Source organism: Capsicum annuum, chromosome 4, assembly GCF_002878395.1.
Source record: "Capsicum annuum cultivar UCD-10X-F1 chromosome 4, UCD10Xv1.1, whole genome shotgun sequence".
Lineage (NCBI taxonomy): Eukaryota > Viridiplantae > Streptophyta > Magnoliopsida > Solanales > Solanaceae > Capsicum > Capsicum annuum.
In genome coordinates, this window is record NC_061114.1 from 189,887,900 (window position 1) to 189,905,905 (window position 18,006).

Genomic DNA, 18,006 nt, shown 5'->3' on the forward strand with positions numbered 1-18,006 from the left:
CCTGAAAGTACTAATCATATCCATTAGGCTCGAAATAGAATAAAAGCTTAATTATACTTAAGAACTCATACAAATGTTCTTGAACTAAGTCTAAATCTGGGTGCATATGGTGCTTTGAGCATATAAATATTCCCAAGATCATGTTCGAATGTACGAGAATGAAGCCTGCCATTTATTTCAAAGAAAAGGATATTTTGTTTGTTTGAAAATTTGTTGTGGAATGTAGAGTGTGCAGTGTGAGTTGATTTTAAGGAGAACAAAAGGCCTAGTTTCTCCCTCCAAAATTATTAAGCCTAAATTTTTCCTCCAATAAAATTAAAGTCAAGATACTTCCATAATATAAGGAAACAATTATAAAGGCAGCAGATAAAATTGAATACAGGACATAACAAACGTAAAGCTGATGGCTGGTTGTATTTGTTGCTAGAGCTTACAGTAAAATCTATACAACTGTTATAAAACAATAAATAAAAAGAGTAGAGAGAAGAGAGGGTGATTATTATTTCTCTCGAGGATTCTCTTGGGATCCTTGAGGATGATTTACGAAAATTACTCCTAGTTTCTCTCTAAAAGATAGATATTTTATATCATAGTAGATATCAACTAGATCTTATCTGTATTCTTGATAGACATTCACTATAATATAAATACATTTATAACACTCCCACTTGAATGTGTAATTGATAGATAATGTGTCTCGTTAAAACCTTACTAGAAAAAACTCAGTGGGAAAAAAATCTAGTGAAGGAAAAAGAGTACACATCTCTAACAATACACATATAGACTGCCTCATTAAAAACCTTGCAAAGAAAACCCAGTGGGACAAAACCTTGTAAGAAAAAAAAAGTACAACACGTATTAACCCCTCCACCTCTTAATGAGAAAATCCTTGAACCTTTGCTTCCCGATCTTATGCACCATATTCTTGAAAATTGCAATTGGAGGAGACTTGGTGAATAAATCAATTGCATTATCACTTTATAGAATCTATTGCACGTTAATATCACTGTTCTTTTATAGCTCATATGTATAGAAACTTTGATGAAGTGTTCTTCGTTCTATCTCTTTTTATGAATACTCCATCAAGTGGTGCTATGCATGCTGCATTATCTATGTGTAAAATTGTGGGTACATTGTCATATTTTTATCGAATGAGATGTATCATGGACCTCAACCATACATATTATGGCTTGTTTCATGAATAGTTATTATCACAGCATGGTTCGATGAAGTGGCAAAATAAACTGCTTTGTATATCTCCAAGATATGGCAGTATCCTCATATGTGAACACATTGCATGTTTGAGACCGAGCTTATGCGGTTCAAATAAACACACAACATCAGTATGATCAATAAGGTCGAAACTGTAATCGTTAGAATAAAATAAACCCTTATCGATAGTCTCTTTAGGTATCGTACATGTGTTTGATCTTATTCCGATATCTCTTAGTAGGAGTAGGACTATACCTCGCTAACAAATTATTTGAAAAGGCTATATCAGACCTTGTAGTATTTGCAAGATACATGAGTGCACAAATTACACTAAGATATGATACTTCATAACCAATCCAAATTGGTATATTTCTCATTTCAGCAAATAATCTATTGCTTTTGAAAACTCATCAAGAGTTTCAATGATTTTCAAGCTATAAGCTTATCCAATATAAGGATTAAAAATAAGTTTCTCAGAAACTTTTATATGCTTAAAACACTTGAATCCTTAAAAAGTTTCATATAAATCTTGTCAAGCAACAATATTCAGCATATCATGTGCGATATTTTCAAGTGTCTGGGCTGCATATCAAATAAGTTTTATGCTTACCAAGATACATCCTTTCATGTCACTTGATAAATGTTTCTACATCAGCATGCTTTAATAAATGTAGAATTCAAATCTTCGTAATCTTTTACAATATTATGCCAATATTGTATCAAGGATACTGTCGATAATTTCTCATTTTATATCGATTCACAGGGTGACATAATAATTTTAGATCTAATCACTTCATTATTTTAAGGTACCTAAACCTCTCATAAGTTTCATGAAGTGTTATGTCATAGGCTCTTTAAGAGCACATTACTTTCTTATTATGATCATTTTCTCCTTATCCTTTTCAAAGATTATTTCATTTGGAACTGATTGGTCTATCACACTTCACGCATGCATAGATTTTGTCCTTTAGGGACATAAAATAGGAGTACTTGTAGCTTAAATATGAGATGCTATCGACATTTAGCTTGAATTATCTTTTGAATGAGGATCTTATGATAATTCCTAACATATTTCATAGTTGCTTATAATCTCCCCCTCATGTTAGGAAAACGAACATATATCCTCCATCTTCTTTGAGGAATCAATCTTTGTGCATCCATGGTATATTCATTAATCGTATACTGCACATCAAAACTATTAGATGTAATAGTTGGTTCCTGGCCTTGAACCAATTAAGAGGGAAGAAATAATCATAATTTATTGATCTAAATACATGCAATTGCTATTGTATGCAATATATCATATTTCAGACCAACACATAAAGTTTTGTTCTCATTAGCAATGGTTTAGCTATTTATCGAAGTCATTCAGTGCAAAACTATTATCATCAAGATGAATTGTCTTGATTACATAATCTGAAAGTTATGCTCTTAACTCAATTTTATTGAGCAAGCAAATCTATAAATGTCAAACTGCAAGTTGACAATAAACGTACAAGTGATCATCTTATATCGATGCATCTTAATCGATCACATGATAGGTAACGGGCCCTTATTCACCTTTTATACTTTTCAGATTTTAAGAGATCCAATTCCAAAATTAGTTGTCCAACCAACTTATCATGAGAACAAGCAACATTAAAAGTAATGAATAATTTTCTAATTCTTCAATATATGTTCAATACTCAGTATGCATATCTTTGGTATGTCGCAATCATTCATATCAATTTACGAACATTTATTCTAACAAACTCCAAGTTTACCAGACATGTATTTTTTACTTTAGTAAATTTCAGAATTACTATTACATGAATAAATTTCTGATTTACTACTTTAGAAGTAGATTTTAAAATAACTCCTCAATTATTCATCCTCTTTCGAAGGTGAGTTATGATACCATCATAATTAAGTGCACGTTTGTATTAATAAGTTTTACTAAATATTATCACATTCACCCCAGGGAATGGATATGTACTTAAAACAATCTAAATTTTCATTCCCCAATAATGGAATATAATCGTGCCTTAAGCCTATCAAATTTTGATAGCTTATAATCTCTTTCATGATATTGCTACTTCAGAAGTAAATCAAGACATACATATAATGTAGAGAATTTTTCTCTAACATATCTTATCGACATAATAAGCATGTGAAAATATTATCACTTTTGATAATTATTATTATTATTATTATTATTATATTGTCCCTCCACGCTCATATCGTACGTTCAGTCACTTATCTTCTTTCAGATATATTAAGCATTGCTACCACATTCACTTCAGGGAATGGAGCATATTCAATGAGACATGTCTCATGACTTTCATCAAAAACACATTATTTTTTCTTAGCCATCATAATATCATCAATATGGTGCATTGAGATTCAAACTCAACGTCTTATCCATAAAAGGTGTCTTAGGCTATAAATCGATGGGACTTGAGCCCAATATCTTATTATTAAACAATGACATCAAAGTTCAAAAGAAGTCACCTTTGATCCTTAATTTGGTGAAATAAATGAATCCAATTCGTTCTTTTGAGGCACTGCCTCATTGGATCTTGTAGATAAATTAACCTTTATCTTGATTCAACATCACCAAGTAAACTTATCTATACTCTAAGATAGAATATGATTATAAGTAAGTAAAATCAAAATAAATTGATATTCAATCTATAAGATACATGCAACAGTAACATATTATCATGTTCTAAGTTGCATTATTATTCAATCAACACCATGGATTCATATGCTGCAACTTAACGTGGAAGTTAGATACAAAAATACTTATGGAGTTTACAGATACATCTACCATGCAGAATGATATCCAATTTACAAAATTATTTAGAATAAGTTTTACAAAATTAATAATATACAAACATTATTAATTCAATAACAATAGCGATTAGCGATATGTAGGACACTTTTTAATTTTGCCGTACTCAAAAAAGGACATATAAGCAGCAATTAAACATGTATATGTGCAGTGCAACTGGCACATGGACCAAAGACAATTGATGACAAAATCAACTTATCCTACTAACCTTGGATAAGATTCCTGCAAACATCCATAAGGCACAAAAAATTGGAGCACAATAATTATGCATACTTTTTCGTAAGTGATAGGCTCATCTGTAGTGAGGTGTGATGAATATTAGAGTCTCATGCTGATAACGTGTTATAAAATAATAAAGAATAAAGAAGAAGAGTAGAGAGAATAAAGAGCGATTATTATTTCTCTTGAGAATTCTCTTGAGATCCTTGAGAATGATTTACAATGAATAGAACCTCTCTATTTATAAGAGAAATTACAATGAATAAAATATCTCTATTTATAGGGAAAATTACTCCTAGTTTCTCTCTAAAAGATAGATATTTCATATTCTAGTAGATATCAACTAGATCTAATCTATATTCTTGATAGACATTCACTATAATGTAATAATGTAAATACATTTATAACAGCGGCATAATTATTTATACATTGTTAGATATTCCGTAATAAAAAGAGTATTGTTACGAAAAATAAAGTAGAGAAGAACAAAAGTAGAGAGAGAAGGGAGAGTAATTCTTATCTCTCTTTCTCTTGGAATGAGAGATTGAGAATACAATGAACAAAAATCCATCTATTTATAGGAGAAAATACTCCTAGTTTCTCTCTAAAAGGTAGATATTTCATATCCTAGTAGATATCAACTAGATCTTGAATAGACCCTATCTATATTCTTGATAGACATTCACTATAATGTAAATACATTTATAACACTCCCCCTTGAATGTCTAATTGATAAATAGCGTACCTCGTTAATACCTTACTAGAAAAAACTCAGTGAAAAAAAATTCAGTGAAGAAAAAAGAGTACACATTTCTAGTAACACGCATTTTCGCTGCCTCATTAAAAACCTTACAAGGAAAATCCAGTGGGAAAAAACCTTTAAAGAAAAAAAGAGTACAAGGTGTATTTACCCCCCTGATAATAACATCAATGAAACTTTGCATCTCGATCTTGAGTATCTTCTTAAAAGTTGTAGTTGAAAAAGACTTGATGAATAAATCAGCCACATTATCACTTGAACGAATCTCTTGCATGTTAATATCACCGTTCTTTTGTAGCTCATGTGTATAGAAAAACCTTGATGAAGTGTGCTTCGTTCTATCTCTTTGTATGAATACTCCATCAAGTTGTTCTATGCATGCTGCATTATCTATGTGTAAAATTATGGGTACATTATCACATTTCAAACAATATTTTTCTCGAATGAGATGCATCATGGACCTCAACCATACACATTCTCGACTTGCTTCATGAATATATATTATCTCAGCATGATTCAATAAAGTGCTAGATAAACTCTATTATATATCTCCAAGATATGACACTACCACCATACATGAACATGTCGCTTATTTGAGATCAAGCTTTATGCGGGTCAGATAAGTACCCAACATTAGTATGACTAATAAAATCAAGACTGCAATCTTTAAACTAAAATAAGCTCATATCGGTAGTCTCTTTAGGCAGCGTATATGTGTTTGATCTCATTCTGATGTCTCCTAGTAGAAGTAGAACTATACCTTGCTAATAAATTAATCAAAAAGGCTATATTATGCCTTGTAGTATTTGTAAGATACATGAGTGCACCAATTGCACTAAGATATGATACTTCATAACAAATCCAAATTGGTATATTTCTCATTTCAACAAATAATCTATTACTTTTAAAAACTCTCCAAGCGTTTCAATAATTTTCAAGCTATAATCTTATACAATATAAGGATTATAAATAAGTTTCCAGAAACTTTTATATGCTACAAATATTTTGAATCCTTAAAAAAGTTTTCATATAAATTTTGTCAAGTGACAATATTCAACATTTCATATGTGACATCTTCAAGTGTCTGGAATGCAAATCAAATAAATTTTACACTTACCAAGATGTGTCCTTTCACGTCACTTGATAAATATTTCTACGTCAGCGTGCTTAAATAAACGTAGAATTTAGATCCTCATAATCTTTTACAATATTGTGTTAATATTGTATCAATGAAATTGATGATATATCATTTCCTATTAGTTCACAATGTAACAAAACATTTTGAGATCTCATCACTTCATTATTTTTAGGTACCTGAACCTCTAATAAGGTTTCATGAAGTCTTATGTTGTAGACTCTTCAAGAACACATTTCCTTCTTATTATGATTATTTGCTCCTTATCATTTACTAGGATTATTTTATTTGGAACCGATTAGTCTACCATGCTTCACACATGCATAGATTTTGTCCTTTAAGGACATAAAATAGGAGCACTTGCAACTTAAATATGAGATGCTTTCGGCATTTGACTTGAATTCTTTTTTGAATGGGGATTTGATGATAACTCTTAACATATTTCATAGCTGCTTATAATCTCTCCCTTATGTTAGGAAAACTAACATACATCCTCCATTTTTTGAGAAATACATCTTTGTGCATTATTGTATATTTATTAATCATATACGGAACACAAAACTGTTAGATGGACAACATCTGGCTCCTAACTCAAAACCAACTTTGAGAGAAAATTAATCATAATTTATTGATCTGATGCATACAAATACTTCTGTATATAATATTTCATATTTCAAATCAACATATGAAGTTTTTTTCTCATTAGCAATGATTTAACTATTTATCAAAGGCATTTAAACCATCATCATCAAGATGAATTGTCTTGATTACACAATCTGAAAATTATGCTTAACTCAATTTTATTGAGCAGCAACTTTATGAATGTCAAACTCTAGGTTGACAATAAACCTACAAGTGATCATCTTATATCTATGCATCTTAATAAATCACATGATTGGTGAACGGGTCCATATTCACCTTTTATACTTTTCAGAATTTAGAGGATCCAACTCAATATTAGTTGGTCCAACCAACTTATCATGAGAACACGCAACATTAAAAATTTATGAAGAATTTTCTAAATCTTAAATATTTGTTTAATACTCATTATGGACATCTTTGAAATGTCGCAATCGTTCATGTCAATTTATAAACTTTTATACTAGTAAACTCCAAGTTTACCGTGGTATGTACTTTTTTTTTTTAGTAAATTTTAAATTTACTATTACATGAATAAATTTCAGATTTACTACTTTAGAAGAAGATTTTAAAATAACTCTTCTTAATTATTCTGCCTATTTCGATGGTGAGTTGTGATACCACCACAAACAAGTGCATGTTTTTATTGATTAACTTTTCTAAATATTATCACATTCACCCCAAGGAATGGATCTTCTATACTTATAACCATCAAAATTTTCATTCATCAAGAATGGATATAATTGTGCCTTAAGTCTATCAAATTTTGATAGCTATAACCTCTTTCGTGATATTGCTACTTTAGGAGCAAATTGAGGCATACATATAATATAGAGAATTTTTCTCTAACATATCTTATAGTCATAATAAGTGTGTGAAAATACTATCACTTTTAATTATCATTATTATATTGTACCTCTACGCTTATATTCATACGTTCAATCACTTGTCTTCTTTCATACATATTATGCACTGCTACCACATTTGTTTTAAAAATGGAGCAAGTTGTCAACTTTCAGATTCATTATATATTGCTACCATGTTCACTTCATAGAATAGAGCATATCAATGAGATATGTTTCATGACTTCACCAAATACCCATTATTTTGCCTTAGCCATCATAATATCATCAATATGGTGTATTGAGATTCAAACTCAATATCTTTTTCATATAAAGGCATCTTAGGCTATAGCTCGATGGGACTTGAACCCAACATCTTATCATCGTAGTGCATTGAAACTTTTAACTCAATGTCTTACCCTTTAATGAGATGATAATTAAATTCATCATCATATCATTTAACAATATTGTTCTTCATGAACAAATTTAATGCATAAGTGGTTTCAAACCAATTATTTTTCCCCAAATCCAACAATAATTATACCATTAGTAGCAAAAGACAAATAATATAAGGAATTACTAACCTTGAAATTGCCTTTAGATTTATAAGCTCAGCTTGTTTGGCAGAGTCTTGTGTTGATAACATCTTATGAAAAATAAAGTAGAGAAGAACAAAAGTAGAGAGAGAAGAGAGAGTAACTCTTATTTCTCTTTATCTTGGGATGAGAGATTGAGAATACAATGAACAAAAACCCTTCTATTTACACTACAACATAATGTATCTGTTGCTACAAACTCTAAGCTATGAATTGGAAAATCATAGCTATTACTTAGTAATAGTCACAAAAATTTGACTTCAGTAGTTATTTACAAATTTGTAAAATTTCATAGCCATGAAATTAATCTGACAAAGCTAATTCCTTATTTTTGCTACAATTACTAATAATCGTAGTAATAGTTGCTTAAATAGCTACAACTTTATTGCTACGATAAAATTTGATAGTTGATCATAAGTTTTTGTCACGCAATAAAAATTATTATAGCAATAGTGACCTTTTAGCCATAACAACTATTTGAAACAACATATTATAGCTAAATATCTATTTTTTTGCTTCAAATTATAAAAATTGTGGCAATAGTTAAATGATATAGCCACGTCTTTATTGCTATAGAAAAAATTTACAGCTAATTATTAATTTTTGCCACGAGTTATAACTTAGTAGTAATAATAACCTTTTAGCCACAATAAATTAGTTAAAATATAATTTTGTGGCTATTTTTTTTTTTGCTTCATGTTAGTAAAGATTGTTGCAATAGTTAAATGATATAGCCATAGATTTTTTGTTATAATAAAATTTCATAGAGAATATTTAATATTTGATATGTGCTGAAACTTGTTGTAGCAATAGCGACCTTTTAGTCATAAAAAGATTATTTAAAATAAATTATTGAAGTTATAGATATTTTTACTTTGAGTACTAAAAATTCGTGGTAATAGTTGACTTAATAATAACTAATTATTTTTTCATGACGAAATAGTTAAGCCACAAATTTATTATTATGATTAAATTTTACAGCTATAATTTTTTTAATCACAAGCTAAAATTATGGTAGTACTTATAATATAGAGGAACTGGATATATTAATCATCTGATTTGATTCAATACTATATGTCTACTTGTGAATTTCAAATATAATTATAATAAATATGTGATTATATCCAACTAATTTTGATTATCTAATTATATTGAACTTAAATATAACTTTGCAGTCTCACTAAAGCTTAGAGAAATATTATACGTATTTATCAATCTAATATGATTAGAGGTGTTAATCGCTCGATTTAATTCAATTTTATATTTTATAAATCTTAAATATAATTTAAATAATACTTGATTATATTTCTTTCAATTAACTAATCATGTCAAATTTGCTAAACTTCAGTAAACTTCATTCAAACTTCTTCATGACTAACTATTTTCATAATTATTATTTGTCTCGAATATATTTATCAATTCAGTAAAATTAGAGGTATTTATTATTCTACCGATCATTCCAAATTCAATTTTATAATATTCAATTTGTAAGCTTCAAATATAATTAAAATAAAAAGGTGATATTATATATACATTAAAAGTGTGAATACCTTTATAAAAGTGATTTAAGCTTTTTGTCCTTCATTAAAAGACCCTACTTTAGACAAAACTGTTTTTTCACTACTTTCTTCAATTTATTATTTTATTATTTTTATTATATTAATTATACTCCTAAAATATTTGGGACTCCTAAAATATATGAAAGGAAAATTAATTAATATTTTTCTTTGTACTGATCAATTAGAAAAATACTCCTAAAATAGGATAGAAAAATACTCCTAAAATAGAACTCTATTAAGGAAATACTTTTATAAATATTGAGATGCATGTTAAACTAGAAAAGAAACTGATTTACTTATTGAAAAAATATGATTGATGTTCATCTAACTTGATTCAGTTTCATGTCTAGACTGGTGAATGTTTAATTTTCTAACCCCCAACTTCATGCTTTTGTCAACATAATAGAATTAAACGTGTGTGTATATATATATCTTCTTTATTTTCATTCAAGTCAATCTTTAGGATCAAAATTTTTGGTCAGACATGAATGTCGGTCGGCTTTGAAGAATTTTTTAGTTAAAGGTTAGGTTTAATTGTATTATATTTATATCTCTGTTTTAAAAAATTTTGTGTGTAAAGTTTAAGTTTAGTTGTATTATTTTGATATTTCTATTATCGTATTATTTTGTTATAGTTTACAGGTGATAATAGATGAGTGTCAGACGGGTTTGAGAAAATTTTTGTGTAAAGGTTATATTTAATTATATTTTTTTCATGCCTGTATCATCGTATTATTTTGTTGTAGTTTACAGATTGTAGATGAAGGCGATCGACTTTGACAAATTTCTTTGGTAAAGGTTAGGTTTAATTAAATAAATTCTCCAAAAGATATTGAATTTAATTATTGTATCCATCTTTATTATTTAAACAAATGTTCTATTTAGTGTAACGTTTGAACTTAATAAAGTGAGGTACACGCACGAGGTGCATACAACAAAACTATCAACTTCCTTCTTAAACTTAAACAACGTTGTATTTTATCTTGTTGCAACATGTTATTTTTGAATGTTAATTGTACTTTTTAAAATATGTACAACTATTTTTTTCATTGAAATTGTAAAGTTATTTTTGTATATTTGATACTTTATTACTTTAAAATTAGCACTTATTTTTTCTTATATGTAATCACTTATTTCCTCCAAAAGTATTCACAAAAAACTTTACTAATTGTTGAGGTAGTATGTATACTAATATTTGTATTCGTGGGATATACAAAAATTATTAAATAACGTAACAATTAAATATTTTATAACTTATTTAACAAAGTAAATTGTATGTTTATTTTGTTTTATTCAATAAAATTTAATTCAAATTATAATCTCTACATTAATTATCTCCCTTTCTGTAATTTCAACACATGATATCTAAATGAGTTTTCTAATTTATTTTTTAACCTTTAATTAATAATTATCACACTTTATTCAAAGATGCAATACAAATTAGTCTAGAATTTTTTAAAAAAAATGATACCTTGGTGAAAATAAGTAATTTGCATGCTCAAATAAAGATAGAGATACTAACAATTTAAAAAAAAAAAAATATATTTTCTATTATAAACAAATTTTTTTGAATTTTTTTTTTAAAATTTGATATATTAAGTCATATAATTTAAATAATTTTTATATTGTTAATTCAACCTAAAATAATTCAAATTTAAAAGTCATATTTCTGTTTAAATTCAAATTAAGATAATCAAACGCAATAGAAGTATGAACCCCTCTCCCCCCCCCCCCCCAACACCGATAAGATACTTTAATTTAAATTTTATGTTGTTGATATAAAAAATTTGAATTAATATTTTCTTTTATAATTTTAATCATAAGATAATTTTCAAACGTAAGATTTTATGGTGATGATCATCACAATATTGTTTCTTTTCTCCTATTCCATATAAATAGGTTAATAGCCTTATTTTATTTTTAAAATTTTCATGAAAAAGTTTAAATTGAATATTGAAGTCATATAATTCATTAAAATTTATATAAGTTTGATATTTTCACTTAAAAAATGTTAGTTAAAATTCACGTGTATTTTAGATTTAAAAATTGAAGTAATCGAATATTGTGGAAGTACAATTCACCAATAGAAATTAGGACACTTTAATATAAATTTAAATTCGCATTATAGATATTAATAAACTAAATTCACATTATAGAAATTAATCAACTAGATTTTGATAGATCTTCACTACAACGTAAATATATTTATAACAAGTATTATTAATTTAAGTAAAAATAACATAAATTCCAACATAATTATTTACACTCTCTCTCACTTCCTTAATTACTTTACTCTCTCTCCCGATTTATATATATAACAAGCCGACATATACATAGAACTTTTTGTATATGACAAGGCCGACATATACATAACAATACCGATTCATACACATAACAAGTATGACAAGACGGACATATACATAACAAGACTAACATATACATAACAAAGCCGATTCATATACATAACAGGGCCGACATATACATAGAAGCTATGTATATGTATTTTAGAGAAAATGGAATATTTATAATATGTTTGGAGAGATTGAATTTTTTGTAATAAGTGAAACTTAAATTGTGGATTTGTGTAATTTTTAGTTAATTTAAAAGACAAAAAAATATTTATGGGCCTGGTGTTTCATACATCGAGGATGGTAGATTCAATCCACGCTATAAATTGTATTGATTAATCCTTTGACACCCACCCCCACGGTACCTCCTACCCTAATTATGTTCCCGTGATTGTTATCAAAACAAAATAGATCAACTAAATTTTCAATTAGAATGTGTTTTCAAATCAGGGGGAGAAGGCAAGATACAAACAAGAAAAGTCCGTCAACACATAAGAGTAACAGCTAAGACCACCCTCGCGCACACTAATTCAAGAAGCCATGAATTTATAGTTGCAAAGTAGTAAAAACTCAGAAGATTACCTGATGATTTAGGTTACATTTAAAAACACAATAAAAAATCAGAAATGCTAACGTAGCTGCTTCAAGTCCACACCTCATTGACAGTCGTGTTCTTATGTACAAAGTACAAACCACATTCCTCAAGAGAGCGCTTGCCCACCTCTTGCGAGATGCATAGCAAGAAAATTGTACAAATCCTCCAACCAAACCTATAATTTGATTCAATCGTATTTACTTGATAAAGTAATATAACAGAACATAAAAGCACCTCAAATTTTATAAATTTCAGCACAGTGCTATTGCATGATCATAAATACATGCCAAACTTTCTTCGTGAAAGAAATATTCACAGCATTATATATCACTCGGGGAGAGGAGTACCCGATACTGATGAAGACGGTTGCAAGGAGCGGATTTTGATATCGTATTTTCTATGGGTGGTTATTTCACTGCCAGAGGCTGTATCTGATGCATCAGCTACAAGTGGGTATGATGAAGCACTATCATCATAAGCAATTCCTATATCATTACCACATTTTCGGCACTGAAGTTTTGTTCGGCGCTGGAACAAGCCCCAAGAACGTTTGGAGAAAAAGAAAGGCACACACTTGAATTCATCAACCTGGGTAAATCTGCTCTCATCAATGGACAAGAAGGAAATCATTCCTTTCTTGATTGATTTTCCGTACTTGGAACCAATGGAAGCAGTATTGCGACTAGACGAGTTGAGGTTTAACTCATACCCACAACTGCCACAGCTGCATAAACAAACAAATTGGATAGATGATTGTATGGCTAAAGAAGCAGTTAGACATAATAAATAAAAACAATATTTACTAAAGATAAAAATAAATGGCACAATCCACTGCAGAACCAATATTAACATCCAAATAAGTGGATTAATTAATCGTTTTTCAATTTTTTTGTTCACATACCTTTTCTGATTCTTTGGGAGGGTTAGCAAATACACACCTCATATACTTACAAAGCAAACAACATTAGAACAGCTCATGTCCATTAAAGGTTCATTCTGATTTACACGCAGGCATCATTCTCTTTAATAAAACTAAGGAAGCAAGAGGACCGCTATGTACGTCAACTTGCCCCTGAATGCACACTAGCCAGGAAGCACTTTAAGAGGAGGTAACCCTTTTTAAGAAGACAAAGTTAGTAAAAAATCAAAAAAGCACCTGCATTTCTCAGAAGTGTAGACTAAAAACTGCATCTCTTTTCGCTATATGATTTAGATGCTTAAAGGTTCCTAGAGGCTGGTTCTGCATAAAATGTGAAGCTTACCTCAGAATTACTTTATCTTATATAATAGGTAGTTATGCTACTAATCAACCTTAGATGATGCTCAACCACATTTAAACCCTCTATAATGATGTTGAGTTATTGCAATTTGTTTATTCTCACGGATAATTAGTACTTATTCTAGGAATTCCAAACAACAGACACATCTTAATTTCCCTCTGACATTCTAGCATAAAGCATTACGTAGGTATAAATATAGTCTCTGAAGTTTCATATAGGAAAATAACTAGGGAGATGAGTTTTTGTTAGTATCGAATCAACTTTTGCTAAGCCATGACTGATGTCCATTTTCTTTTTTTTCTTTTTTAGCTACTTGGTGCAAATTCAATTTTTCATCTACTCTTATGGAGTTCAAAAGAAACATGAAAAGCACAAGCTCCAAAAATGATGGTTCATGGATCTTTGCAGATCTAATTGACAAAATAAAAGTACTAATAGTTACTTATCTGAAAATCCAAAAGAACAATAGCAATCAATAATGGCTTTTTCCTCTAAAGCCCACGCTTTAAATGTGCTTTGCGCTTAAACCTCAAAAGGCCCTAGCTTTTTGCTTTTGACGAGGTAAAAAAAATGAGCTCACTGAAGGAAATTAGCTCGTTGTTGCCCTCTCTACCAAGAAAATAAAATAAAGAAAAAGAACCCCTAACTTGTTCTATCAATGACAAAATCTACAGCAGATACTTTTGTCCAAAATACACCGGTGGTTGAGTCATTAGATTTACAAGGCTAAATCCTAAGCAACACCATCAAATCTTCAAAGTTGAAGTGGGGCTATTTCTTTGCACTAAAGGATACTGAGACTAAAATCCAACAAGTAGAATCACATACATGAGCCCTAAAGTTGAGATCTTCCATGTTTCAGTGAAAGCCAGACTTTTCATCCTTGACATTGACAAATGCGACTAACTTCATCCTTCGCGATAATAGAGCACTTTTCTTCAACACATTCAGAGCAGTACATGAGACACTGTGAAAGGCTAAGGTCAATTCATCTATTTAGTCCTTTTCAAAACTACCTTATAAACCTGACAGCCTACTATTAGAAGTAGTGCCCTATATGGAACTATTTAGAGATATACTGGTGTACTTATCGATAATTGAAACCAAAATAAAGAACCTAATGGTTCAATGAGAACAAAATTGTCAATTTATTGATCTATAGCCAAAATAGTTCGTGGATAAACAGGTCATACAACATCATTCTAATGGCAAACCATAGTCTCATCTTCAATGGTGAAATCTAAACAAGTGGCTATAATATCTTCAAATAAGATGAATTACAAAGCTACCAACTTTCATCTATGAAACAAATGTCAATCAAACTTAATTAGATGTCAACTAAATGAATAACACAGACGTTTTATTTATTTATTATTTTTTGGATAACCGTGGTGTCCGGGCTAGCTTGCGCACATCTGACTAATTCTACGGGATACTTGTCACCTCTCACTAGCAACAAATACCAGTTAACTCTGTCCACCAAGGCTAGAAAAGATGGGAAGAAATCACCTAGTGTCTGTCTCGGTTGGGAATTGAACCTGAGACCTCATGGTGCTCAACCCAACTTCACTGAACCACTAGGCCACACCCTTGGGTGCATGGACAACACAAATATTTAATCTCTCAACCAACATGCCAAAGGAAAAGCAAGAAATGAAAATCATGCTAGGATGTAACAAAGGAGAATTATAAAGTAGAGAGTATGAGAGAGGAGAAAACTTAATTCATTGATAATATTGTTTTAAGAAATAATTCCTTTTACACCTTCCTCACTCTACCTGTCCATTTCCAAACCAAAGACAAAGAAACTTCTAAAGCATCTCTATTTTATTATTTCAACTCAAACTTGTTTACGAAACCCTTTGCGCTCTTTGCGGGGCTAACATGTCCACAAAACCCTTTGTTTTCTTTAGAGGGTTAATACATTTCTTCAACTTTGAGGCCTTACTTCTGGTCGTGTGAACATTAGTTTGACCTTAAGAAATTATCTATCAAGCATCTACCAAAAGTGGTCGTATCAATCCAATTCTACAGAGTGGTTCGACAAGGAGTTGCTCCAAGGGTAAGCACCCCTCATTTCCAACCTGAAGGTTGTGAGTTCGAGTCACCAGGGAGCAAAAAAATGTGGGAGCTCTTAGGGAGGGGTAAAACTTATTGTTTTTTTTAAAAGAAAAAAAGACCAACACTATGAGGCAAAGTGTTGGCAAGATAAGAATGCCTTCATTCATAAGATAAAGGAAGCGGAGTTGAGTATGCTCATATGGATGTGTGGACTTGAACGTTAAAAATAAAAAAGTCTCATATGGTGTTTAATGGTTGACCAAAAAAAAGTGTACGACAGAGCATTACAAGAAGTCTTTTGGTGGGCGTTGGAGAGGAAATGAATTCATATTATACATACAAATGTCATAAAGGACATGTTTGGAAGGAGCTAACACGAGAATAGTGGTAGGAAATATAAATGAGTTCTCCATAATCGGGGATCTATACCAGAGATTGGCATTGAGTTTGTACTTGTTTATTCTAATTATAAGTCAAAAGTCATAAGTTAGAATTCCTAAATAATAGCTTTTGGCTTATTTTTGCCTTTGTAGCTTAAAAAAACACTTTTTTATTTTACCCAAACAATCCAAATTTGCTTAAAAATTATTTGGCTTAAAAACACTTAAAATAAGTCAATTCAAACAAGCCCTAAAAATATTAGACAGGTTCACATAGTAGAATGCTTTTATAAGTGATTTTGCATCAACTGACAAAACTAGCAAAGACGTCAACCAAAAGCTCGAACCATGTTTCTAAAGGTCAAAAAAACACAGTGACTAAAGGTGTTAAAAGGGATGAGATAGAAAAAACCATATGGATTAAAAGAACTACAATATCTTGGAGCCCATGAGACCTAGCGAAATAGGACACAATCAAATAAATGAAATCATATCGGAGATACCAATTAGTTAAATAAAGTTTTTTTTTTTTTGAGAAAAAAGCTGAACACGTTGATAAATTTACTTTAGGTCTACTTATGGCCAGGATTCTTTTAGCCTTGTTAAGGATTTGTGTATCAATAGAAAAAGTAAAAAGTAACTAGTGCTACAAAAACTAAATTTTTATATATTGGATCCAGATAGGTTTGAACAGGGTGACATGAAGTCATGAACGATGAGGATTCATAAGATTGAGTAGTAGTTGTTGCCTAAAAGTTATATCTAAATTTTCATTATAAAGGATTAAAAGAACAAGACAGGTTTTTTTCTTTTCTCTTTCTTCTTTCTTTATGAAGTAAAAAGAACGAGACAACAAGATCTACTTGGAAGCAGAATGAAAAGATTCTAGGAAATTTTGTAACTTGAAATGCGTAGAAGATCAAAAGGTAGCAGTATAGCACCAAACAAAATGCAAACAAGTAATTAAAATCCTTCAAGAGAAAGAATGAGACTACAACATTAGGACAGGTATAGTTTGTTTCATTACACCAAATTCCTACAAAAGATGTTACCTTTATAGTTTAATTTTCTTATAATAATCTATTTCTTTTACAGTAAAAAGAGGATAATATAATCTAGTCTTATTAGCTAATGGAACTTAACTCCTCAACTATGTAAGAAAAATTTTAAAAAATCTTTGTCTAACAAATCCCAGCTAAAAGTGGACCAAAAGTAAATGTATCATAGTGATTAAAGTTTATCCAACTTTTTGTCATGTCAAATAAAAACTTTATACAACTAACTGGTATCTCTTACATGATCTCTCTTATTCTATTGTGTTTTATTTCGCTAGGTCTCATGGGCTCCAAGAGATTGTAAACTTTTAAATACTAGATTCCACATTATTTTTTGTTCTATCTCGTCCCTTTTAAGTTTTAACATCTTCAATCACTGTGATTTCACATATACTATATTTCTACATTGTTCACGTTTTTCTGTTGACTTCCTTGCTAGTTTCCTCAATTAACATAATATCGCTTATAAAAAGCATACTACCATGTGAACAC

The 18,006-nt window shown here is 30.0% G+C and overlaps 1 protein-coding gene across 1 annotated transcript in view; it reads right to left on the reverse strand.

Moving 5' to 3' along the window:
• Positions 1-12,659: 12,659 nt before the first annotated feature.
• The window catches only part of LOC107867644 (uncharacterized protein At4g08330, chloroplastic), a 9,425-nt gene continuing 4,078 nt past the window's right edge, over positions 12,660-18,006 (reverse strand). The window contains exons 2-3 of the mRNA XM_047410879.1: positions 13,086-13,462; positions 12,660-12,913 (exon numbers count right to left, since the gene is read on the reverse strand). Coding sequence (XP_047266835.1) covers positions 12,714-12,913; positions 13,086-13,462 — 577 coding nt within the window. The 3' untranslated portion in view covers positions 12,660-12,713. The remainder of the gene's footprint in view (positions 12,914-13,085; positions 13,463-18,006) is intronic.